Source organism: Pituophis catenifer, unplaced genomic scaffold, assembly GCF_029215685.1.
Source record: "Pituophis catenifer annectens isolate HBS135680 unplaced genomic scaffold, rPitCat1.0.hap2 SCAF_3, whole genome shotgun sequence".
Taxonomy (NCBI): domain Eukaryota; kingdom Metazoa; phylum Chordata; class Lepidosauria; order Squamata; family Colubridae; genus Pituophis; species Pituophis catenifer.
The window spans coordinates 209,302,863-209,330,533 of NW_027256883.1; the positions used below are offsets into that span (position 1 = coordinate 209,302,863).

The following is a 27,671-nucleotide window of genomic DNA, read 5'->3' on the forward strand; positions in this document are numbered from 1 at the left end:
CCCATAATGCAATGCGCGCACGATGCCCCCCCATGTGCCCCACGTCCCCCCACATATGTGTGACCCCCCGTGCCCCATTTTGGGCCTAGCAGGCCACCCTGCAGCCTCCTGGGACCAAAACCAAGCGGCGGTGGAGGGGGCATGCCGCACCCCCCCATCCTCCCCCCGTCCCCACACATGCGTGCACACATCTCCCGCATGTGCCACGCCCTCTGCGCATGTACAGCAGAGACCCGAAAACCAGCTGGCTGGCGGGAGGCGTGTGCGCATGTGCGATGGAGCTGAGCTGGGGCAATGGCTCGTGTGCCCACAGAGAGGGCTCTACATGCCACCTGTGGCACGCATGCCGTAGGTTCACCATCGCAGCCCTATACCATTTCAAAGAGATGGCTGTCCCATCTCTTCTTGAAAGCCTCCAGTGATGCCACAACTTCTGAAGGCAGGCTGTTCCATTGATTGATTACTCTCGCCTTTAGGAAATTTCTCTTTAGTTCTAGATTCAAAGTCTCTATTTTGCCTTTTTTTAAAAAATTAAACCTACATCCTTTCTTTCCCAGCAGAGCTGATGGTGTGATAATTTGTCAATCACCTTGATCTGCTCCTCTGCCCCCTTATACTCAGATGTCTGTGTGATGGCGTCTCCCCAATCCAGGGGTGGGTTCTAAATTTTTTTACTACCGGTTCTGTGGGCGTGGCTTATTTTGTGGGTGTGGCTTGGAGGTCATGTGACTAGGTGGGCGTGGCTAGCTGGTCAGAGTCATTTCTGGAAGGTCCTCGCACTTACGACCAGTCCTCGCACTTAAGACCCGACTCATTTGTTTGCTTTTAACACTGATCCGCTGTAGGACGGCCCTTTGAAGCCCCCCGGCAAGAGTTTAAACAGTTTTTTTTCCCTCTAGCCATCAGCTGGGACTCAGGAGGCAGCAATAGATTGGGGGTGGGACCAAATAAAAGGTAAGAATAACGTGGGTGGGGGGGAGGATGGGGGGGAGAACCAGTTTGGTGACGTCATATCGTCACCGCTACCGGCTCGGCCGAACCGGACTGAACCGGGAGGAACCCACCACTGCCCCAATCACTGAAGGGCAGCTTAAGAGAAGGCTTCAAAGTTCTCGTAGCTGGTGAAATTCTGGAGAAGTTCTCTGATGTTCTGGAAATCTGGTCTTTGGTTGGGATCCAGGTTCCAACATTTGCACATGATGGAGTACATGACAGGAGGGCACCTGGGCGGGCGGTGCATCTGGAAGCCATTTTGAACCTTGGTGGAGACCTCCAAGTTAGTCATGCCTGTAGAAAGAAGGAAAAATGCAGCATTATTTATATATTCCGCGTATGGCATGAAATACATGGATAGCAGTACACATAGTCCTCGATTTACGACTACAATTGAGCCCAACATTTCTGTTGTTAAGTGAGATATTTATTCGGTAAGTTATGCCCCATTTTACAACCTTTCTTGCCACAGTTGTTTAAGTGAATCACTGCAGTTGTTAAGTCAGAAACACGGTTATTAAGTGAATCTGGCTTCCCCATTGACTGTGCTTGCCAGAAGGTCGCTAAAGGGGGGAATCGTTTGACCTCAGGATACTGCAACCGTCGCGAAATTCATGCCAGTTGTCCAAGCATCCAAATTTTGATCATGTGACCACGGGGATGTTGCAATGGTCATAAACATGAAAAACAGTCCTAAGTCACTTTTTCAGTGCCATTGTAACATTGAACGGTCACTAAATGGACCGTTGTAAGTCGAGGATTATCTGTAGTAAAGACGTATTGAAGGAACACATACTATTAATACATCTATGGATATTCTCAACCGTCAGGTCATGGTTGTTTCAAAAGTGCTTTTTCAAAAGGCAACGGGACTTTTTCCTTGGAAACATTTTGCTTCGCCTCCAAGAAGCTTCTTTACTTCTGACTGAATGGTGGGCAATAGAAGGATTTGTATTTTTTTGGACCCGCTCTCAGGGTTGATCGTTAGCTCTCTAGAGTTGTGAGGAACCATAATAAATCATATGTCAAAAAATTGTGTAGCAGCTGTCCAGATGGAGACACGACCACAAAATTGTAGTCTTTTATATACTATAAATGTGTATGTATGTATATATGTATATATGAGGGGAGGGTTCTAAATTTTTTACTACTGGTTCTGTGGGCGTGGCTTATTTTGTGGGCGTGGCTTGATGGTCATGTGACAATTCTTTAGGATTTAGCAGAGGTACTGGTCTACCAGGCTTTTAACTGCTTGCAGAGCTGTACCGGTCTACTCATTTATTTTTGCAGGCACTGGTCTACTCATGTATTTTTTGCAGGCACTGGTCTACTCATTTGTTTTCTTTTAACACTGATCACCTGTAGGGTGGCCCTTTGAAGCCCCGCGGTAAGAGTTTAAACAGTTTTTTTCCCTCTAGCCATCAGCTGGGACTCAGGAGGCAGCAATAGATTGGGGGTGGGGCCAAATAAAAGGTAAGAATAATGCGGGGGGGGGTGGGTGAGCGCGGGGGGGGTGGGGGTGCGGGGGTGGTGGGGGGAGGCAGAACTGGTTCGGTGATGTCATATCATCACCGCTACCGGCTCGGGAGAACTGAGCTGAACCGAGAGGAACCCACTACTGGTATATATATATATGTGTGTACACATAACTATATATGTTTTTCTTTTAGCCAGGTTTTTCCTACGTAGCCAAGATTTTTCTACAGCCCTAGCTCAGTGGAGTCACATCCACTCGATTCTGGGCTTTTTATTTCTGGCAGCCAGCAGGCCCTATGCTGCTTAGTGAGAGACTTATATAGATCTATTTCTGGCTTATTAGCCATCATCTGGCTGCCAGAAGAAAAAAGCCCAGAATCGAGTGGATGTGACTCCACTGAGCTAGGGCTGTAGAAAAATCTTGGCTACGTAGAAAAAAACTGGCTAAAAGAAAAACACACATAAAACCTACGAAAAGTAAGAAAATAACTATATATATATATATATATAAAATAAGGGTGTGGCTGGCTGAAGAAGTCTCATAAGACAGAAATAGTACTATCCCAGTCTCCCTTAAGTCTCACAACAGACAAACACAAAATGTCTGATAAAGCCTGAAAGTGGTGATTTGAGATATCACCGAACTATGGCTATACAAACATCTTGAGCTACGTAGGAAAAAACCCTGATTAGAAAAGTATTTTTATATATCTATATCTCTATCTATCTATCTATCTATCTATCTATCTATCTATCTATCTATCATCTATCAGTGGTGAAATATGTGTGTGTGTGTATATATATATATATATATATAATCAGTAGTGAAATCTAAAATTTGTTACTACCGGTTCTGTGGGCGTGGCTTGGGGGGGTAGGTAATGTGAGTGGGTGGGCATTGCCAATTTTTTTTAAAAAACCATTTTTTCTACAATCTCTTCGGTGAAGAGGTTGTAAAAAAATGCTTTCAAAAGCCTCTGCCGATCAGGCAATTCAGCTTGGATCGTCAGAGGCATTTAAAAGAAAAAAAGGTTTTTTTTCTTTTCAAAAAGGGTTATGCTGGCTGGAGAATTCTGGGAGTTGAAGTCCACAAGTCTTAAAGCTGCCATGTTTGAAGACCTCTGCTCTATACTCTTGTCCCCATACCTGGATATGGGTTCTGTCCGCGAGTCATGATTTCATAAAGAAGGATGCCGAAGGACCAGACGTCAGATTTGATGGAGTAGCATCCGCAGGAAAGGCCTTCCGGTGCGGTCCATTTGTAAGGAAAGCTGTGTGAGTAAGAGAGGTATATATCTTCCTGCAAAGACAGAAACATAAGGTCATCCATTTTGTACGAAGTCTTTGGAAAACTCGGCATTTCTTGATCCCAAAAAGGGATCTGTTCAGACAAGGTCCAGCCAGGAGAGCCCGTGTGTGAGGTCACAATCCACACCTTCTGAACACTATAAGTAGTCCTCGACTTACAACGGTGTGTTTAGTGACTGTTCAAAGTTCCAACAGCACTGAACAAAGTGATTTATGACCGTTATTCACACTTATAACTGTTGCAGCATCCCCATGGTCCAAAGATCAAAATTTGGATGCTTGGCAACTGGTTCATATTTATGACGGTTGCAGTGTCCCCGAGTTACGTGATCCCCTTTTGCGACCTTCTGACAAGCAAAATTGGTGGGGAAGCCAGATTCAGTTAACAACCATGTTAGTAACTTAACAAATGCAGTTTATTCACTTAACCACTGTGGTCAGAAAGGTCGTAAAATGAGGTAAAATTCACTTAACGAATGTTTCGCTTAGCAACAGAAATTTTGGGCTCAATTGTGGTTGTTAAGTTGAGGAGTATTTGTAATGTCAGGGATATATTACATTCCTTTTTATTTTTCATATTATTCTTAATTTGCATTAGTTTTTTTTACCTTTATACTTTTAAACATCACTAAAAGTTATAAAAAAAACCTGACCAATCTCCATCCCTAACTTTTCAGCAGTAATAAAATATATATTGACCAATCTAAACCTTTCTATATATACATCTATAGAGCAATGCCAAATACGTTTATGCAGGATAGAGAGATCTCAATCTGTCTGTCTGTCTATAATATCTATTTTTCTATCTATCTATCTATCATCTATCTATCTATCTATCTATCTATCTATCTATCTATCTATCTATCTATCATCTAACATTTATCTACCATCTACCATCTATCTACCTATTATTCATATCTCATCTTTCTCTCTCTCTCTCTATCATCTATCTATCTCTATCTATCTATCATCTATCATCTATCATCTATCATTTATCTACCATCCATCTACCATCTATCTATTATTCATCTCTCTCATCTCTCTCTCTCTTCCTATCATCTATCTATCTCTATCTATCTATCATTCCTCTCTCTCTCTTTTCCTCCCTCCCTCCCTCCCTCCCTGTCTCTCTCTCTCCCCCCAACCCTTATACTATTTTATTTTAACCTACTAGTTTGATTGGACATATTCATCCTGCAATTTGGCCTTTCTGGATTAAATTCTATTTTTCTGGATGCTTTTGAGTCTCAGAAGGATTGAAAAGTACCTCGATCAGCCTGGCCATCCCGAAATCTCCCACTTTGCAGATGTTGTTTTCTCCCACCAGGACGTTCCTGGCAGCCAAATCCCGATGGATGAAATTCTGCGATTCCAGGTAGCTCATCCCCTCAGCCACCTGAGAAGCCAAGCTGACCAACTCCACCATCTCCATCTGTTTCCCCTCTGGACCTGGGAAGAAACGGACAGTTACATGAGAACCTGATGGACCATGAGGTGTTTTTCCCAAAAAGTTTCACTTCTTTTTTGGATGGAGATAAGAAGAGGCGTCGTCTTGCACATGGAGCTCAGAGGCCCTTGAGAGGCCAGAAATGGGCCCTTTTCCGGACTTCCTGTACTTCCAGTAGGCCCGTTTTTCACCCTCCCAGAGCCTCCGCACGCACCCTGCATTTACCTGGCATCCAAAACAGGCCGCGTGGAGACTCCTGGGAGAGGTGGGGTGGGGTGGGAGTGATCAGCCAGTCCTTGGAACAACCGGATTAAAATTAACATCCGGCTTGCCCGAATTCCGAACTGGTTGAATCCCACCCCTGAATTCAAAATGGCAAGCATATCCAGCACACCTTTCTCCTCCTAATTTTCCCAAAACGATGATCCTGTGAGGTGGGTTGGGCTTGAGAGAGTCGCTGGCCCGGAATCACCCAGTTGGCTTTCATAACTTAAAGTGGGACTAGAACTCACTGTCGCCTGGTGATTGGCCAAAATCACCCAGCCAGTTTTTATGCCTAAGGCAAGACTAGAACTCACAGTCTCCTGGAGATTGGCCCAAAGTCACCCAGCTGGTTTTCATAGCTGAGGCGGGGCTTGAATTCACATTCTCCTACTTTCTATGCCTTAACCACTATTTATTAATTTATTTATTAGTCCAATTTATATGCTGCCCTTCTCCGTAGACTCAGGGCGGCTTACAATGCGTTATAGCAATAGTCTGCATACTTTTACCTGCTTATTATGGCTTTCGGGCCCCCCTAAGCAGAAAACTGTTGGAATATCTTGGAAAGAGGAAAAAAGACCAGGTGTGGGCTTCAAAAATTTTAGCAAGGGGTTCTCTGCCTGGTTGCTGGGTGGGCGTGGCCTAGTCAGCCTCCTGCACCACAGCGTTTTTGCCCTCCCCAGGCTCCCGAGGCTTTTCTCAAGCCTCTGGGAGGCGAAAACGGCCTCCCAGGCTTCTGAGGCCCTTTGGAGGCCGGCCTTCCCAAACTTCTGGTAGGCCCGTTTTTCGCCCACCCCGAGCCTCAGCACACACTCTGCACTTACCTACATCCAAAATGGGCTGTGTGGGGACTCCTGGGAGGGGTGGGTTGGGTGGGGCGGGGTCAGCCAGGAGTGGGATTTGGGGGTTCTCCGAATTATACAGAATCTTAGCTAAAGGTTCTCCCGAACCCCTGTGAACCCCCAACAGCCCATCCCTGGAAAAGACTAGAGAAGGACTTTTGGACACCAAGGAGGAGGCAACTGATTACAACACCATTTTGTGAACAAAAAGTTTCTGTGGGCAGCTGATCAGCCATAGGCTGATGTTCTAACGATGCCCTTTTCTGTCATTTTGGTAAAATCTAGGCTTGGCTACGGATCTCTCTGGACGAAAGGGTGGAACCAGGAAAAAGGCGATGGCCTTACCCCTCAGGAATGAGAGCAGGTTTCCTTTGCTCATGATTTCGGTGATGATGTAGACCGGATCCCCGGCCGAGCAGATGGCGTAGAGGGAGAGAATGTTTTTGTGCTTCAACAGCCTCAGGGCCTCGATCTCGTTTTTGAAGGTATCCTGGCACATCAGATCGGCTGGGATGGGAGAAAAGTAAATGTAAATGTAAATTAGGGATGTGGTGGCTCAGTGGCTAAGACACTGAGCTTGTCGATCGAAAGGTCGGCAGTTCAGCGGTTCGAATCCCTAGTGTCGCGTAACAGGGTGAGCTCCCATGACTTGTCCCAGCTTCTGCCAACCTAGCAGTTCGAAAGCAGGTAAAAAATGCAAATAGAAAAATAGGGACCACTTTTGATGGGAAGGTAACAGCGTTCCGTGCGCCTTTGGCGTTGAGTCATGCCGGCCACATGACCACAGAGATGTCTTCCGACAGCGCTGGCTCTTTGGCTTTGAAACAGAGATGAGCACTGCCCCCTAGAGTCGGGAACGACTAGCACATATGTGCGAGGGGAACCTTTACCTTTACTTTTAAATGTAAATTGCTCCATTCTGGTACAGCTCAGCTCCTGACTACTTTCTGGGTATATAGGTAATCCTTGACTTATGACCACAACTGAGGCCTGCTGTAATTTCAAACAGCCGCTAAGTGAGCGGTTGTAAATCGAGGACTACCTGTATTTTTAAAAGGGGGTGGGGCTTCATTTGCATGAAAAGCCCCAGCGGATGGATCTCGTCATCTGACTCTTTAATTTCTACGGCTCGACTTTACCTCTCTGTAACACCTTGATAGCCACTTTCACTTTCTCTTTCCAAAGTCCCTCGTAGACGTCTCCAAAGAAGCCGGAGTCCAACTTCCGGATCAGACGGAATTCGTCTTTGGGTCTCTCCCAATCGTCCCAGTGGGGCATGGCCTTTGGCTCAGGCTTGGGTCAAAAAGAAAGTCCAGATGGGGTTAATTTTCTCCAAGATTTATTTTGTGTACCATTTGCAACTGTTGTTCTTCCAATTACAGCTAGTCCTCATACTTATGACCATTTGTTTAGTGACCATTTGAAGGTACACCGGCACTGAAAAAAGTGAGGACCGTTTTTCACATTTATGACCATTGCAGCGCCCCCCCCAATGGTCACGTGATCAAAATTCGAATGATTGGCAACTGATTCATTTTTATGACGGTCGCAGTGTCCCGGGGTCACGCGATCCCCTTTTTTGCGACCTTCTGACAAGCAAAGTCAATGGGGTGAAGCCAGATTTGTTTTACAACCATGTTACTAATGTAACAACTGCAATGCTTCGCTTAACGACTGTGGCAAGACAGGCTGTAAAGCAGGGCAAAACTCACTGAGCAACGGTCTTGCTTAGCAACATAAATTTTGGGCTCAGTTGTGGTTGTAAATCGGAACTATGCATATCATTTTCCCTGCTTTTTTTTTTTTGCAAAAGAAAATAAAAAGAAAAACGGTTGCAAACATTCGTTTTCTGCATGTAGTTTTAGGATGCTGAATGCTGATATGGTTCAACCTTAAATGGAAAACTTCTTTTTAAACAGAAGTTTCTCTTTGTTGGGGGGTGGGAGCACATCGGGTCCCTGCAGGAAGGCTGCCATTCTAAAGGGGAGGGGGGACTGCATCTTGGGGTTGAATGGTTTGCATCAGGAGTGAAATGCTCTCGGTTCAGACCGGATCGCCCGATCCGGTAGCAATGGCGGGTGGTTCGGAGAACCGGTAGCAAAAATCCCTGCTCCCCACTTGCCCAGCTTAGCCGCGCGATCATCAGAGGCTGTTTTTTTTACTTTTAAAAGCATTTTTTCCTGCAACCTTTCAGCCGAAAAAATGCTTTTAAAAGTACAAAAAAACCCACAAAGCCTCTGATGATCGTGCAGCTCGTCAAAGGCTTCTAAAAGCATTTTTTTTTCTGCAACCTCTTTGGCCGAAGAGGTTGTAGGAAAAAAAAAATGCCTTTAAAAGCCTCTGGCGATCTCAGCTGAGTTGCCTGATCGTCAGAGGCTTCTAAAAGCATTTTTTTTCTGCAACCACTTAAGGTTGTAGAAAAAATGCTTTTAAAAGTAAAAAGAAAAAAAAAGTTGGCCACACCCACCCACCCACCAAGCCACGCCCACAGAACCGTAGTAACAAATTTTACATTTCACCACTGATTTGCATGCTTTTGCTTTTGCTGTAACCATTTGGGGAATTGTGGGGGGGGGGAGTGGGCCAGCAGGATGCCTCCTCTCCCAGCCTGTTATCACCATCCCACCTCGGAGATCTCACAACACCTTTGCGGCATCGGATTGGCTAATTGTGGACATGGGGTACCGCGTGGGGGCTGAACAGGGGAAATTAGCTCAACGCTTCCCGCGGGAGAATTTTCAGACTCCGTCGTCCAACTTCTCTGCAATCTCATTAAAAGTTCCTTTTGAAATACAGGCTGTCCTTGGGGCCAAATGCCCTTTGCTTGCGTAGGGGTTTGTCTCCAGGGAGGAATTTCAATCACCCCTTTCTCCCGTTCATTTGTGGGTTCCATTTTTTTTCTCCAGCTGCTAGGCCAACCTCAGGACGAGGGGGTCTCTCCATCCCTGGCGCTACTATGACGCTCAGAGTCACTGAGTGGGGCCCCATTTGATCTCCCAGGTGGCGCAAGTGGCGGGGAGGACTCCCGCGACCGAGCCATCCAGCTGGCAAAATGCGAATGGGGTTTTTAGCCTTCGCAGGCAAAGAATAGAATAGAATAGAATAGAATAGAATAGAATAGAATAGAATAGAATAGAATAGAATAGAATAGAATAGAATAGAATAACAGAGTTGGAAGGGACCTTGGAGGTCTTCTAGTCCAACCCCCTGCTTAGGCAGGAAACCCTACACCACTTCAGACAAATAGTTATCCAATATCTTCTTAAAAATTTCCAGTGTTGGAGCATTCACAACTTCTGGAGGCAAGTTGTTCCACTGATTAATTATTCTAATTGTCAGGAAATTTCTCCTTAGTTCTAAGTTGCTTCTCTCCTTGATTAGTTTCCACCCGTTGCTTCTTGTCCTGCCCTCAGGTGCTTTGGAGAATAGCTTGACTCCCTCTTCTTTGTGGCAGCCCCAGAGATATTGGGAGGCTGCTGTCATGTCTCCCCTAGTCCTTCTTTTCATTAAACTAGACATACCCAGTTCCTGCAACCGTTCTTCATATGTTTTAGCCTCCAGTCCCCTCATCATCTTTGTTGCTCTTCTCTGCACTCTTTCCAGAGTCTCCACATCTTTTTTACATTGTGGTGACCAAAACTGAATGCAATATTCCAAGTATGGCCTTACCAAGGCATTATAAAGTGGTATTAACACTGTTCAAGATCCACAGCCTCTCTACCAGGGCAGGCCTCACTAAGCATCTGGTGTACCCCAAGTCTAGAAAGGCCTTTAAGGACACTCTCTGCCCTCTCCATAGGTGTCATATCTCTAAAAAAAAGCCAATGCAATCCTAAATTGCATTAACAGAGGGATACAATCAACATCAAGTGAGGTACTAATACCACTCTATAAAGCCTTAGTAAGACCACACCTAGAATACGGCATCCAGTTTTGGTCACCACACTATAAAAGAAGATGTTGAGACTCTGGAAAGTGTGCAAAGAAGAGCAACCAAGATGATTAGGGGACTGGAAGCTAAAACCGACGAAGAAAGGTTGCAGGAACTGGGCATCAGTGGTGGGTTGCCCCCGATTCGGACTAGTTCTATAGAACCGGTAGTAAAATCAGCGGGAGGCTCCGCCCACCAACCCTGATGTCATCAGAACGCTTCTGCACATGCGCAGAAAAGCACGCACACGTGCGAGCAAAACTAGTGCGGGCGCTCGGCCCCGTTGCAAACCAGTAGTAAAGGTAGGTAGAACCCACCACTGTTGGGCATGGCTAGTCTAGTGAAGAAAAGGACCAGGGGAGACATGGTAGCAGTCTTCCAGTATTTGAGGGGCTGCCACAGAGAGGAGGAAGGGGGTCAAGTTATTCTCCAAGGCACCTGAAGGCCAGACAAGGAACAATGGATGGAAGCTGATCAAGGAGAGATTCAACCTGGAAATAAGGAGGAATTTCCTGACAGTGAGAACCATCAACCAATGGATCAGAAGTTGCCTTCGGAAGTTGTGGGAGCTTCATCACTGGAGGCTTTCAAGAAGAGACTGGACGGCCATCTGTCAGAAATGGTGTAGGGTGTCCTGCTTGGGCGGAGGGGGGATTGGACTAGATGACCTACAAGGTCCCTTCCGACTCTCTTAATCTAATCTTAGTCTAATCTCTAGGGGTCACGGGAGCAATTAGGCCACTTACCAAAGGGTCGTCATCGAAATCGGTATCGGTCGACCACTGGTCTTCCTCCGGTGAGGTCAGAGTTCCCTCGTCTCGTTTAAGCGAGGGGGTGAACTTCACCACGTTCCAGTTTTCCAAGGCCGTCTGCTTCGCGTGCGGTTGCTGCTTTGTGGCTTTTCTCCCCCGTGTTTGGTCCCTGTTCTTAGCAGGGTACTTAGCTCGGCACTCCGCTGCTCGGTGACCCTCAGTGCCACACTTGAAGCAGGTGGTGGAGCGTGTTGGCTGGACTTGGGCTTTGGCTGTGTCTCTCTTCCTCTCCGTAGGCGATCTCTTCCACACTGTGCTCGAGCGGTACCAGTTTCAGGCTAGGTCGATCTCCACTTCTTTGGCTAGCATGTACCAGTCCTGGAGACAGGCTGGGTCTCCTCTCGCGACCCAAGGTCTACAGGTCATGATTTAGCCCATCTTTGAGGTAAGTCACTAGAACGACTTCAGGCCAGTCGAGCCGATAGGCTAGGTTTTGAAATTCGTCAGTCTACTCAGCCACCCACTGGTGACCCCTGCCGCATGTTTTTTATGCGGTCTCAGACTTTGCGGTTGGCCAGGGGGGGTCTTCAAATTCCTGTCGTAGGACCATCATGAATCGGTTGAATTTTCTCAACTCAGGGGCATTCACATTATGGAGGCTGACCATCCAACTGGCCGTGGCCCCCTCAAGTGCCAGCGTGACAACCGTCACCTTGGCTCTTTCGGTGGGGAACTCTTGGCCATAATCCTGCATGTACATGAGAACATGGACCAGGAAGAACTTGAGGGTCTCTATCGAACTTTACACTGAGAGGGGGGTCTCCTCTTCGTCCTCTTCATCCTCTTCATCCTCCAGCTCCTCTTCCCACTCACGTTGATGATTGTCTCAGGCGAGGTTGACTCCCTCTGTCCTCCCGTCCCAGTCGTTCTTCTTTCCAATGCCTATGGCACACCTAGGCTGAGCTGAGTCCCCCAGGCTCACAGCTTCCTCTGTCTGTCTGGTAGGGTTTTCTCCTGGGTGGGCTTTTATGAAGGCTTTCCACCAGCACTCAGCTTCCTCCTGGTCTCTACCTTGAGTAGACATCGTTTGCACGATCCCTACAATACGACAGATGCCTCTCTGGGTTGACCTTTTTTTGCAGATTTCGCCTAATGTAAGGACCTTCGCCTAATGTCTCAGCTACCTTCTCAGGAAAGGATGGCTTTTGAAACTATTAGCATTCCAAAAGGCACTTTTACTGAGAGAAACTAGGTGGAGTCTGAAAGTTCCCGCGTGAAGCGTTGAGCTAATTTCTGCTGTTCAACCCCCACCCGGTACCCCATGTCCACAATTAGCCAATCCAATGCCGCCAAGGTGTTGTGAGAACTCCGAGGTGGGATGGTGATAACTGGCTGGAACTGGCTGGGAGAGGAGGCATCCTGCTGGCCCACTCCTCCCCCTTAATTCCCCGGGCGGTTATAGCAAAAGGGAAAGAATGCAAACTGTTCAGTCCCCCAAGATGCAGCCCCCCTCCCCTTTAGAATAGCAGCGTACCAGCAGGGACCTGACAGATTGACATATTATGTTCACAGCTGTATCCTGCCTAACAACCAGGGAAACATTTTCTTGTGAGCCTTGTTTAAGGATGTGCTTAGGATCCTTAAATTCCTAAATCATCCAATGGTAGCCCACAGAGATCCTATTTCCTCGGACAGCGCTGATTGATTGCTCCCTCCATCAAAGGAGATCCAGTTGCCAAGACAATGTTTTCCTAAACAAATAATTCCCTCAACACTGTCAAACTATTTACTACGTCTGCACTACTATTAATCTTCTCATCGTTCCCGTCACCCATCTCCTTCCACTTATGACTGTATGACTGTAACTTTGTTGCTTGTATCCTTACGATTTATATTGATATTGTTTCCTGATTGCTTATTTGTACCCTATGACTATCATTAAGTGTTGTACCTTATGACTCTTGTTGAAAGTATCTTTTATTTTATGTACAATGAGAGCTTATGCACCAAGACAAATTCCTTGTATGTCCAATCTCACTTGGATAATAATAATAATAATAATAATAATAATAATAATAATAATTATTATTATTATTATTATTATTATTATTATTATTATTATTATTATTATTATTATTATTATATTTCTATACCGCCCTTCTCCCGAAGAATTCAGGGCGGTGTACAGCCTATTAAAAGCACAAGACAAACTTCAATTAAAATAATTTAAAATTATTAAATAATTCGGCTCAATTTAAAACCCCAGAAATTTTTTTATTCTATTCTATTCTATTCTATTCCAAACTTGGCAACTTTAAGAGGTGTGGACTTCAACTCCCAGAAGTCCACAGCCAGCATGGCTGGACTGAAGAATTCTGGGAATTGAAGTCCAGACATTTTAAAGTGGCGGAGATAGAGAAACAGGGTGCTAAGGTGAGCAGAGTGCCACCTGGTGGACATATCGGTCAGCTCACGTCAAAGGCCGTACCACAGCAAAGCTGGTTTGAGGGGGCAGATTGAGGGGGGAAAGTGTTGTTTAAGACCCCGAGGTACAAAAATAAATTCAAAATATCAACATTAAAAATCAAATAAAAATAGAAAGGCCTCCAAATATTCCACTCCATTCATTCTGAAGGAGGAATCAAACAAAGAATACTAGAAATTACTCCCTGGTTGTATTTTTATATACATACAGTAAATACATGTCAGTAGCCAAGCCCATGAATTTTCATCACGTGACCTCCAGTGGTTGTAAGTGCGAGGACCAGCCACAGGTCACTTTTTTCAGTGCCGTTGTAACTTTGAACGGTCGCTAAACGAATGCTTGTAAGTCAAGGACTACCTTTATCGCTACCCATCTCATCTTAAAGTTGCTACGAATGAGACTGGCCTGTACCAGGGGTGGTTTCTACTTACCTTTACTACCGGTTTGCAGCAGGGCCATGCGCACATGCTCACTTCGATCATGCACACGCGTATGCTCTTCTGCCCATGCGCAGAAGCGTTTTGATGATGTCAGAGTCAGTGGGCGGAGCCTCCCTCCGGTTTTACTACCGGTTCTATAGAACCGGTGCGAACCGGGGGCAACCCACCACTGCCCTCCAAATATATAAACAATAGCAATAGCACCAGTGGTGGGTTACCCCCGGTTCGGACCGGTTCGCAAGAACCGGTAGTAAAACCTGCGGGAGGCTCCGCCCACTGACCCGGACGTCATCAGAAGTGATCTGTGCATGTCTTGGTGGGTGTGACTTGGTGGGCATGGCAGGGGAAGGATACTGTAAAATCTCCATTCCCACCCCACCCCAGGGAAAGGATATTGTAAAACCTCCATTCCCTCCCCAATCCAGGGGAAGGATATTGTGGAAAGGATATTGCAAAATCTCCATTCCCACCCTACTCCAGGGGAAGGATACTGCAAAATCCCCATTTTCTCCCAATCAGTTGGGACTTGGGAGGCAGAGAATAGATGGGGGCGGGGCCAGTCAGAATTTTTACTACCAGTTCTCCAAACTACTAAAAAATTTCCATTACCGGTTCTCCAGAACTGGTCAGAACCTGCTGAAACCCACCTCTGGAACCGGTTATAAAGGTAAGTAGAACCCACCCTTGAATAGCATTTAGACTTACGTACCACTCCACAGTGTTTTATAGCGCTTTTTAAGCGGTTTTACAAGTGAGCCTATTGCCCCAAACAATCTGGGTCCTCATTTTACCAACCTCAAAAGGAGGGGAGGCTGAATCAACCTTGAGCAGGTAAGAATCAAACTGCTGGCAGTCGGTCGAATTAGAATGCAATACTCCATTCTAACCACTGCACCACCACGGCTCAAACAATGCAGATAATATGCAATAGATGAGTGCAATATTGATACATGCCATACATGCATGCAACCGTTGCATGCCATGTACAACTGTGCCAGTCCCCCCCCCCAACCCCAGATGAAGATCAGCAGCTGTAGGTCAGAGGTGTCCAATTTCGGCACCTTTAAGATTTGTGGACTTCAACTCCCAGAATTCCCCAGCCAGATATGCTTTGGCAATGTGCTGGCTGATGAATTCTGGGAATTGAAGTCCACAAGTCTTAAAGTTGCCAAGCTGCAAGGCATTCTGTGCCCAGCCCTCTCTCACCTTGTAGCAGGGAGCCAGAAGTTTCAAGCCGTGAGTAAGAACCTTTTCCTTGTAACACGTCACTAGGGTGAGCAGGTCTGGGAATGTCCTCGTCCCGTTCATGTAGAACCTCCCCTCACCGTTTCGCAAGATCTTGTAATGTCTGGTCAAGTGGCCATCACGGACTGTGAAATTCAGGGAAGCAAATTTAAAACAAAGCAAGAGAACACTATTATTTATTTATTTATTTATTTATTGGTTCAATTTATATGCCGCCCTTCTCCAGAGACTCAGAGCGGCTTACAATGCGTTAAGCAATAGCCTTCATACTTTTGTATATACCTGCTTAGTAGGGCTTTCGGCCCACCCTAAGCGGTGTTCTTTTTTATACAAAGTCAGCTTATTGCCCCCACAATCCAGGTCCTCATTTTACCTACCTCAAAAGGATGGACGGCTGAGTCAACCTTGAGCCTGGTGAGATTCGAATTTACAGTAATTGCAGGCAGCTGGTGTCACTTAACACCACTTTAATCTGCTGCGCCACCAAGGCTCTTGGTGGGGCAGGGGATTCAGAAACCCCCCTCTGTTTAAAGATTTTGGTCGCTTCCTGTTCCCATAAGAAAGAGGGGATAAGATGCTGGCTTGCTGGGGGCTGCATTCAGGGGTGGGCTTCAAAAATTTTAGCAAGGGGTTCTCTGCCCGGTTGATGGGTGGGCGTGGCCATGGTGGGCGTGACCTAGTCGGCCTCCTTCACCATGGCAGAAGGGGCATTTTTGCCCTCCCTGGGCTCCGGAGGTTTTCCTTGAGCCTCCAGGAGGGTGATAACGGCCTCCCCAGGCTCCAGAGGCCCTCTGGAGGCCAGAAACAGGCCCATTTCCGGCCTTCCCGAATTTCCAGTAGGCCTGTTTTTCACCCTCCCCGAGCCTCCACGCATGTCCTGCACTTACCTGTATCCAAAACAGGCCATGTGGGGACTTCTGGGAGGGGCGGGGAGGGGCGGGGTGGGCGGGGCCAGCCAGGAGTGGGATTTCGGGATTCTCGGAACTGCACAGAATCTTAGCTAGAGGTTCTCCTGAACCCCTCCGAACCCCCAGCAGCCCACCGCTGGCTGCAAATGAGGTGATTTGCAGAATATTTTTGCTTTGATGGTGACCCATCCTGTTTGCAATGGGTGGGGGAAAGAAAACTGGGTTTAAGGGGTAAAGAGGATCCTGGAATAAGAAATTAGGATTGTTTAGGAATTGAGCACATGGCAACATCTAGCCAGCCTTGATTGAGCGTAAATTAAACTAAGCCAGGCCAGAGCTGGCTACTATTTGGATGGGAGACCATGAGGAAATCTTCTAGGCAAGGTTGCAAAATCAAAATATGATCTTGGAAGAAAGGGATGACAAACCACTCCAGTCCTACTGGCCAAGAAAAAAAGGGCGTGTGCACAGAGCCATCCTGTGCCTTTAGTTTACCTTTGGGAAATTGGCAAGGAGACGCAGAAATACTTATTGAAAATGTTTCCAATTCTTGCTCAGTTTGAATTGCTCTATAGAATAGGAATGGAAAGAGAGAAAGAGAGAGAGGGAAAGAAAGAAAGAAAGAAAGAAAGAAAGAAAGAAAGAAAGAAAGAAAGAAAGAAAGAAAGAAAGAAAGAAAAGAGGGAGGGAGGAAGGAAAGAAAGAAAGAGGCAAGGAGACGCAGAAATACTTATTGAAAACGTTTCCAATTCTTGCTCAGTTTGAATTGCCTTATAGAATAGGAATGGAAAGAGAGAGAGAGAGAAAGAGAGAGAGAGAGAGAGAGAAAGGAAGGAAGGAAGGAAGGAAGGAAGGAAGGAAGGAAGGAAGGAAGGAAGGAAGAAAAGAAAGAAAGGGAAAGAAAGAAGAAAAAAGAAAAGAAAGAGGGAGGGAGGGAAGAATTAAAAAAGGAAAAGATGGAGGAAAGGAGGTAGGGGGAGGATGGAGGGAAGGAGGGAGGAAGGAAGGAAGGAAGGAAAGAAAGAAAAGATGGAGGAAGGGAGAAGCAGGGAAGCAAGCAAATCTTTGGCATCTATTTTAATGAATAGATGAATAATGAATAGATCTTTTTTTTTTCCCCCATATACTTTATTGATTTTTTAAAGAATAATGAATAGATCTGTGTTTGTCCACCTCAGCAATTTTAAAATGAGGGGGATTTCAACGCCCAGAATTCTGGGAACTGAAGTCCACACATCCTAAAGTTGCTGAGGCTGCCTTAATTTAATTCTGACCATGCCCCAGAACAGGGGTCTCCAACCTTGGCAACTTTAAGACTTGTGGACTTCAACTCCCAGAATTCCTCAGCCAGCAAAGCTGGCTGAGGAATTCTGGGAGTTGAAGTCCACAAGTCTTAAAGTTGCCAAGGTTGGGAGACCCCTGCCCAGAAACCCCCACCCTCTTTTTACACTTACCAATGTACAATGCACATTAAAAAGAGGAGTGGGCTCAATAACATGGCTGAGGTCATTATCTTGACTCTTTTAATCCCGTAGCCCTGCTTAAAAGTTTTGCGAATTCTGCCCCAAAAAGATGGGTAGCCTTTTTTTTTAATCCTTCCTTTTCATTTCCTCTCTCTTCTTAAAAGAGTTTGTTTTCGTGGATGAGTCAGATCTCCCTCAGTTTCTATTCTGAGCTGCTCCTGAGAGGCCAAAAATCCCCTAGTCATTACGGCCGCTCCTCAATTTATGACCACAATTAAGTGACTCACGACTGATTTTTTTTGACACAGTTATGTGGATTGGCGCAGTTATTAAGTGAATCACGCGGCCATTAAGCAAGTCTGGATTCCCCCCTCATTCTGACTTTGCTTGCCGGAAGCCAGCTGGGAAAGACACGCATGGCGATCACGTGACACCCCCCCCCGGGGGGCTTTACAACCGTCATAAGTACATGCCAGTTGCAAAGCATCTGAATTTTGATATTGTGACCAGGGGGAGTCTGTGAAGATTCTAAATGAGGGCTGGTTGTCATTTTTTTCCCCCAATCTGCTGTTGTAACTTCGAATTGTCACTAAACCAAGGGTGTCAAACTCAAGGCCTGTGGGGTGCTTAGATCCGGCCTTCGGTGCCTCTGCCAGCGAAAACGTGCTCCGTTTTTGCTGGCGGAGGGCTATAAAAACAAACGAAAAACCAAACGAAAGGAGAAATGTTTCCCCTTTTTTGCATTTGAGCATGCAAGAAGGGACAGGAAAAATAACATTAACAGAGTTGGAAGGGACCTTGCAGGTCATCTAGTCCAACCCCATGCCTAAGCAGGAAACCCTACATCTGCCTCTTTCTAGGACAGTGATGGCTAACCTTTTTGCCATCGCGTGCCAAAAGTGGGGGGAGTGCAGGGTGGTCATGCGCGCATGTGCCCACACCCATAATGCAATGCGCCCCGTCCCCCTGTGTATGTGCATGCGACACCCCCCCCCGTGCTCCCCCCGCTTTTGACACGTAATGGCCCAGTGGGCCCGGTAGGCCCATTTTTTCGCTCTTCCCAGGCTCCAGAGCCTTTCTAGGAGCCTGGGGAGGGCGAAAACGGCCTTCCCCACCCCCCGGAGGCAGGAAATGGCCTGTTTGCCAACATCTGGTGGGCCCGGAAGGCCTGAAAATCAGCTGGTGGAGCTGAGCTCGCATGCCCATTGATACGGCTCTGGGTGCCACCTGTGGCATGCGTGCCGTAGGTTCGCCATCACGGACTTAGGATCACAAAGGGAAAGAGGAAAGAAAAAGACAAAGAAGGGAAGATGGAAAGAGAGCAAGGAAGGAAAAAGGAGGAAAGAGGGGAAGGAAGAAGAAAGAAGGAATGAAGAGGGAAGGAAATGGGGGAAAGGAAGGAGGGAAGGTTATAATGAGAGTGAGGAAGGGACTGAGGGAAGTCCTGCATTAGCACTTGGCCACCACAGGTGCCCCCCACATGAGCCCCACCTGCCATGGCCACACCCATCCCGACCACGACCATCCCCTGACCCTCAAAGATCAAACACAACCCTCATGCAGCCCTCAATGAAATCGAATTTGACACCCCTGCATTAAACCGACAGTTATAAGTCGAGAACTACCTGTGAAGAATTCGGAAAAGAACTCAAGAATCCTTTATGTTTTTCGCCCCACAAAGTCTTACCCGAAAGCACGAAATCCGCTCCAATTTTCTCACTGATACGAACCAGGAAAGCGCCAGATTTATTCTTTTCCGACATCAGCCGAAGGACTGCTTCCGAGCGGGAAATTTGCCCAAAGAACCATCTATGGGGATGGTAGAGGAAAAAAAGAAGAAGTAGCCATTTGCAGGAGTCGGCAACCTTAAACACTCAAAGAGCCATTTGGACCTGTTTCCCACAGAAAAGAAAACACCGGGGACCACAAAACCTAGGTGGGCGTGGCCAACTCGATGTCACTCACTTTCACCAGTCACATGATCCCCCCTCAGCCACGCCTACCCAGCCAGTCATTAGGACAGAGAACCGGTTGTTAAAAAACAACGGGAACCACAAAACCCTTGTGATCTCTCTCTCTCTCTCCCTCCCTCCTCCTCCCTCTCTCTGTATCTCTCTCTCTCTCCCTCTCTCTCTGTATCTCTCTGTCTTTTCCCCGGTCGCTTCTCCATCCCCCCCGCTGTTGCCCTTACCTTCTCGCCAGGCAAGGAGTGACTGGGAGGGGAAGGTGAGGGTTGGGGCCAGCCAGTGGTGGGATCATCCAACAGGGAGCCACAGCAGAGGGCCTAAAGAGCCACATGTGGCTCCGGAACTGCAGGTTGCAGACACCCAGCCAATTGTATCAGACACACGTCCATCTATTCTAACAATCTTTTTCACAATGGGGGGTGGAGGGGAATGAGCAGGGGATGATGCACTGGAGAACCTTGCATTCTTGTTCCTCTCCAGTTTCTATGACATCATTGCTGTGTCTGCAGTCTCCACTTCTATAAAGCTTGGCTGACTGACTTGAGCCGTCTGTAGGCTAGTTTCTATGTGTAGCAAGTGATCTGTGTGGATCTCCCAGCAGGCTGGTTGTGGGGCTGGGAGGGAAAATTGGGGGAACTGGTGTGTTTGGGGAACGCTCGGAAAGCAAGCTGAATCGGAACTTTTGTCCAATTTTTCCATGAAAAATTGTCCAAGCATTGTCCGTGGAAAATTGTTGGTTATCTTCGGGAGCTGGAAGAAGATTCTCATGATGTGTGTGTGTGTGTGTGTGTGTAATTTCAACGATCTAACCTAGTGTTTTTCAAACTTGGCCGCTTTAAGATGTCTGGACTTCAATTCCCAGAATTCTCCAGCCAGCCATACTGGCTGAGGAATTCTGGGAATTGAAGTCCAGATATCTTAAATATGCTAAAGTTGAGAAACTCTGCTCTAATTTCTTTGGCTACTGCCCTGCCTGTGAGTGACGTGTGGACGTCAACTCCCAGAATTCCCCAGCCAGCCATACTGGCTGAGGAATTCTGGGAGTTGAAGTCCAAACATCTTCAAGGTGTAAGATTGATAAACACAGTTCTAGCCTCTCTGGATGCCCCTATTCCCTGTCAATGATGTTTGGACTTCAATTCCCAGAATTCTCCAGCCCCCCCAGGTCCCCTCCCCACATTTTAAAGTGGATAAGATTGACAAACACTGCTGTAACCTCTCTGGGTGACCCATTTCCCTGCCAGTTATGATTCAAACCGTCTGAAAATACACCTGGATCTCAAGTTCTCCTTTCAGCTAATGTTTACTCGCACAGAACTGCATCAAGGCCTCAATAGCAATAGCACTTAGACTTATATGCCATCTCACAGTGCTTTATAGCATTCTCTGGGCAGTTCATGTCAACGTATTGACCCCAACAATCTGGGTCCTCGTTTTAACGACCTCGGAAGGACGGAAGGCTGAGTCAACCTTGAGCCAGTCAGGATCGAACTGCTGGCAATGGGCAGAGTCAGCCTGCAATACTGCATTCTAACCACTGTGCCACCATGGCAATAGAATAGAATAGAATAGAATAGAATAGAATAGAATAGAATAGAATAGAATAGAATAGAATAGAATAGAATGAGGAAGAAGTAGAGTAGAGTAGAGTAGAGTAGAGTAGAGAATAGAATTTAGCGATTGGACTTATATACAGCTTCACAGTGTTTCACAGCCCTCTCTAAGTGGTTTACAGAATCAGCCTATCTTTATAAGTTTGGATGGTCACTAAATGAACGGTTGTAAAGCAAGGATTACTTGTAAGTAAAAGTGAGTTTTAGCAAAGGGTCAAAGCTTAATAGCAATAGCACTTAGACTGTTGCAATATTTTCAGGATCAGACTCAATAAAGATAATAGAAGTTATAGGTTTAAATATAATTCTCTTTAATCATTATAGGCATTCTATATTCGCTGAATATTCAAGATAGAAGCAAGGAAAATGGGGAGGATGGCTCCTTTTATATACAAGGGGCGGAGCCAGGAATGGGAGTGGTAAATTATGAATACATTAAAGCTCAAGTAATAAGTTAACCCCTGATGTTCCATATATACATTATTTACACATTAGAGAATAAGGCATTTACATCTGACAAATCCCCCTCTAAATGCCGGTTCGTTATACAACACCAGTTACATTCAGATTCAGGACAATATAATACATATAATTTAGAAGTTAAATATTTGTGTTGTTTAGAAGGTAAGGGTTTTGTTAATATGTCAGCTAATTGTTCAGAAGTATCACAATGTATTGCTTTGATGAATCCGTCTTGAGATAGTTGTCTCACGTGCTTAAATTTTATATCAATATGCCTGGACCTTTGTCCAATTGCATCGGATCTAGAAATTTCAATGGCCGCTTTATTATCTTCATGCATAATAAAGGGTAAAGTAGGTTTCTTCCAAACATCTGTGATCAAATCATTGAACCATACAAGGTTATTTGCAGCTTTAGACAAGCAAACATATTCTGCTTCTGTGGTAGAGGTGGCTACCAGTTCTTGTTTACCAGTATACCAGTAAACTGGACAATCGTTCAATAAAAAAACATAACCAGAGGTACTCTTTCTGCATGATGTATCACCGGCCCAATCTGCATCAGCATAACAAGTAATTTTTGGTTCTTTGTCATTATTGGGTTCCAATATTAAACAAAAATCTAATGTACTTTTCAGATATCTTAAAATTCTTTTGACAGCTTCCCAATGATACAAGGTTGGTTTGCTAACATATCTTGACAATAAATTGAGAGGTAATGCAATATCTGGCCTAGTCCAATTAGATATATAAAGGAGTGAACCTATAATTGATCTGTAAAATGTGTTGTCTTTAAACTCAGGGGAAGATTCATCATTGTTTCTAAGAAAATCAGTTTGCATAGGTGTGTCACATGTTTTGGCATTATTTAAGTTACATTTGTTTAGGAGTTCAATGATTTTATCTTTCTGAGTAAGTTTGAATCCCCTTTTTGTTTTGTTAATTTGTACACCAAGGTATTTATTCACTCTACCTAGTGATTTCAATGAGAAGTGTTCGTTTAACTTATTTACAAAGATTTCCCTGCTCTCTTTATGCTTTCCAATATATAAAATATCATCCACATAAATTAATACAAATTCAATATGATCATTACTCTTTTTTACAAAGAAACAGTTATCAGCAGTGGTGGCGTTGAAATCCATGGTCTTTAGTACTTTTACCAAACAATCGTACCATCTTTTGCCAGATTGCTTCAATCCGTACAGACTCTTATTTAGTAACCAAATTTCGTTCTTATTAGTGTATTGACTGTGTGGTGCTCTTACATATATTTCCTTATCTAATTTTGCATGTAAGTATGCAGTCTGTATGTCATATTGAAACACGTCTAGATTGAGTGCAGATGCTACTACAAGAGCTGTTTTGACACTCTCTGTTCTCACTGTGGGTGAATATGTGTCAGTATAGTCTTCTGGATATTTTTGTGCATAACCTTGTGCAACTAGTCTGGCCTTGTATAAGGTATTACCTCCTTCTAAATTCTTAATTTTATAAATCCACCTGGTACCTATAATTGTTTTATCCTTAGGTGCGATCGCAGGTGTGAATACATTTAATCCTTGTAAACTTTTCATTTCTTTTTCCATAGCTAGTTCCCATTTTTCTCTTTCTTCACGGGGAAGTTTCAATACTTCCTCATATGTATTAGGTGTTATTTGTTCCCCATCCATATGCATAATATAATCTTTGTATTTATTTGGTATTTGGTTTCTATTATTTCTAATATTTCTTTCAGGTTTGCTATGGTTGTCATGCAAATATCTGGCTTCCTTTTTTGTTAATGTGTCTGTCTTTATTTTATGCTGACTATTTGTCCAAGTTTTGGTTTTGTTCTTACTTTTGCTAATATTTTGATTTTCTGTTGTTCCTTCCTCGCAAGATATATTATCTTTGCTTTTATTAGGAAAAATTTCATTAAGGTGCAACTTAGACCAATTGGCCTGCTCATGAAACACAGCTGTTCTGGATACTATAAATTTGTTATTATTATCGATGAATCTGTACCCTTTGGTTCCAGTTTCGTATCCCATGAATCTTAATCTCCTGGATACGTTTTCTCCCTTTCTCCTCAATTGTTTAGGTATGTGCACGTCTGCAGTAACTCCAAATATGTGCATGTGTGCTAATTTAGGTTTTCTATTGTACATCACCTCATATGGTGTCTTATTCACAATACTGGACCATGTTCTATTTTGAGTGTAATTTGAATAATGTAAGGCTTCTGACCAAAATTGTTTGCCTAAACCAGCATCCTCTAATGTGCATCTAATCATGGTTTGTAGTGTGGAGTTCTTTCTCTCTGCAATCCCATTTTGAAAGGCAGAAAATGGATTGGACGTGAAATGTAGCATCCCTCTATCCTTTAACCATTGGGAGAATTCTTTAGACATGAATTCACATCCCCTATCTGTCATAATTTGTTTTATTCTGATATTATGTTGTGTTTCTATGCGTTTGTAGAATTCCTTAAATTTCTGAAAGGTTTCATCCTTGTGCTTTAATGTGTAAACAAAACCATAGCGACTGTAATCATCCACTATTGTTAGGAAGTAACGTTTTCTATAGGTAATTGATGGAGTTAATGGACCAACTAAGTCCATATGTACCAAATCAAAAATATTGTTAGTTGATCTGTTAGATTTTTTTGGTCTAGGACTGGTTTTTAGTTTGGTGGATTTACATACTGAGCATTCTAAATAATTTTCACAATTTTTTATTTTTACACCTTCTGCGTGTTCAGTCATTTTTTGTACTACAGGAAAGCTTGCATGTCCTAACTTCCTATGTAAGATATGAGCACACTCATCATGAATTGGTTTACCTATTTTTGGTTTCTTCTCATTGTGTGTATTTTTGTTATCATGAGTTATTTTACATTCATCATTGTCACTGTTACTGACATTTTCATCATCTGCTTCAATACAATCTTCCATATTTGAATCAATGTTATGTAACCATCTTTCTTTGGTTATCAGATAGGGTAGACCCCCTTTTATCATCACAGTGCCTATATTTGTTTTGTTCTTTTCTATAGTTGCTTTCCCCTTTGAGAAAACTATATTGATGTCAGATTCTCTGCTTAGTTTTATAGCACTTAGTATGTTGTGAGGTATTTCTGGGATTAATAATACCCCCTCTATTTTCCCTAAACCAGGCAAGGTCACATTTCCTCTGCCTAATACTTGAACCTTTTCTTGATTAGCTACCTTTATCACAAACTTATCTTCTGTAAATGAAGATAATATACTTTTGTTATTAGTGGTGTGATTTGTTGCACCAGAATCAATAAGCCAATTATTGTTCTCATCTTGTTGTGTTTTGGTGCTGTCTTGTTTATTTAGCCCATTTAGTGACCCAGATTTTCTCTCTTTTGAATTTTCTCTACCCCCTCTACTTTCTCTGTAGTTTGGTGGACTTCTATATTTGTGTCTATCTGTGGAAGATTGTCTGTAATTGTATTTGCTCCTATATTCTGGCCTATGTCTCTCCCTTGGGACTTTGGGACAGTCTCTTCTACTGTGTTCCCTGGATCCACAATTGTGGCATCTAAAGGCCTCATTATATTTATCTTGAAAGACTACTTTCCTAAAAGATTTGTGTTCTGTTTGGTTATTGGAACGATTTTTTCTTGAATTGTCTTCTGCTATCAATTTGTTAGATAGACTTTCTATTGATAAATATCCCAAATTAATGGTATCTAAGTGTGACATAAAGCTATCCCATGATGGATCAAGTGAATTGATAATAACACTTTTCATAGTTTGATCTGAAATCACTTCCCCCCTCAATTGCAGCTCAGCTCTTATTTTGTTTAGATTTATCAAATGTTCACTTATAGAAACCCCTGGTTTCACTCTAGAGGAAAAGAAATCCTTAGACATTCTTGTGGTTGTGGCTACGCTATCGCTGTGAAATAGATTAAACATGCATTGAATTATTTCTGATACAGTTAGGTTTGGTTTGATGCTATGATACATTGCAGGAGACACGCTAGAAATTATTATGAAAAATGCTCTATGATGTAAACAGTCTATTTTTAAAGTCCAAGGTCTTCTTGGAGGACTAGTTATAAAGAATAGTAAATTTTCTTTCATAAAAATAACCTGAAGCTGTTGGTACCACTCTTGTAAATTAATGCCATCAACTCTAAGTTTTGGGAAGTCACTGGGTAAGTTCCCCACATTATTTTGTCCATTACTTACAACCTGAGGCAGTCCGTGGTCTCTCAAGTGCAGGAAATTACAGAACGGCATTGGGATGCTTGTAACGAGTCTGCGCGGTTCTCTGGCCAGTTCAAGTCTTTCGGGGCCGTCTACGTAGTTTTGCACATGCGCGTTGCTCATTTCTTCTTTGGCGCCGTTGTGGAAGGTTCTCTCCATTTCAGCTCTCTCGATCCGCTCCTCTTCAGATGAGTCGGTCTCTGGCTCGGTTTTTGGGGCTTTGGTGATGGCGGCGGTTCTTCTCTTTCTCTTGTGTGTGCTGGCACTCGATTCTGTCTGCGGTGTAGGACGGAATCGGCATGGCTCTCTGGGCTCGGGTGTCGTCGTTTTCGAAGTCAGGATGGGAGCGTGCAGGTCTTGAGTTGTCGGTTTGATTGCTTGCTTCTTCGTTGATGTCTTAGAAATTTTCAATCTTGGCCCAAAAGCAGCAAAAAGTGTTTTCATTGCTGACTCTACTTGAGACTTTGTTAAATCGTCTTCACTTTCTGATTTTGGTTCATCTGAAGAATTTGAGACTTCTTTTTCACTTTCTTCGTCTGATAGCGTTTTTCGCGCCAGAAATTTTGAACTGAGCGTTTTGATTGGCTCTGCTTCACTCTCTTTTGAAGTTCGTTGAAACCAAGATGGCTGCCGTTCAAAATTTCGCGCGGGGTCACATCTTTTCTTTTTTACAACTATTTTCTCAGTAGTCATTTCACTCACAGTTTTTTGATCTTTGGGTTTTTCTTTAATGATGTTTTTCTCTCTCGCTGCTCCGCTGTTCCTCAGCATCTCCTGGAGGTCCGCGATGAGGCTTTCATCATTCTTTTGGCTTTTTAGTATTTTTAATATTTCTGACCTGAGTTCGTTATTTTCTATCTCGATTTCTTCCTGGTCGTTATTTTCACTCATCAGTTCTTCTTCTTCAGTGGTGTATTCTTCGGATTCTCTCGAAATCGCATTTGTGGATTCGTTGATCATCTCTTGATCAGTTTCTATTTCTTTGCTGTAGGCCCTGGTGTTGGGCCTATCTTTCTTGGACATTTTTAATTACTTATTGAGTCAATTAACCATCCTCTGCTACCAGCTTGTTGCAATATTTTCAGGATCAGACTCAATAAAGATAATAGAAGTTATAGGTTTAAATATAATTCTCTTTAATCATTATAGGCATTCTATATTCGCTGAATATTCAAGATAGAAGCAAGGAAAATGGGGAGGATGGCTCCTTTTATATACAAGGGGCGGAGCCAGGAATGGGAGTGGTAAATTATGAATACATTAAAGCTCAAGTAATAAGTTAACCCCTGATGTTCCATATATACATTATTTACACATTAGAGAATAAGGCATTTACATCTGACATAGACTTATATACCGCCTTACAGCACCCTCTGAGAGGTTTACAGAGCCAGCCTCTTGCCCTCAACAAATCTGGGTCCTCATTTTACCGACCATGGAAGGATGGAAGGCTGAGTCAACCATGAGCTGGTCAGGATCGAACTACTGGCAGTGGGCAGAGTTTAATTGCAATATTGCATTCTAACCACTGTGCCACCAGGGTTCCTTAAACTTAGCCGCCAAAACCCACTGAAGATTTTTGCAGCAAAGCTAACGCAACCTGCTAGTACTTACGGCTCCGTCTCTACCGTCTCTTTCTTGGCAAGATAGCTGTAGGGAACGTAGCCTTCCTCGCATATTCCGCCCAGAGCATCCACCTGCTTGGCCCAGCACCATTCCCCGGTCTTCTGAATCACTTGGAACAGGTCCCCTGCTTGGAAAGTCAACTCCGTTTCGGTTAGGGCTTGAAAATCCCACAAACTGGTATATAGAGAACATCTGGCTCCGGGCACCGGATCTGTCTTGCAAGCCAT

At 44.4% G+C, this 27,671-nt stretch overlaps 1 protein-coding gene across 1 annotated transcript; it reads right to left on the minus strand.

Annotated features, from left to right (window-relative positions):
- Positions 1-1,090: 1,090 nt before the first annotated feature.
- Positions 1,091-27,671, minus strand: PTK6 (protein tyrosine kinase 6). Its single transcript, XM_070940147.1, has 8 exons — positions 27,433-27,671; positions 19,242-19,363; positions 15,145-15,308; positions 7,470-7,623; positions 6,676-6,837; positions 5,045-5,226; positions 3,616-3,769; positions 1,091-1,287 (listed from the first exon to the last, which is right to left on the minus strand). The coding sequence occupies exons 1-8, from the start codon at positions 27,669-27,671 to the stop codon at positions 1,091-1,093; spliced, it is 1,374 nt and encodes a 457-aa protein (XP_070796248.1).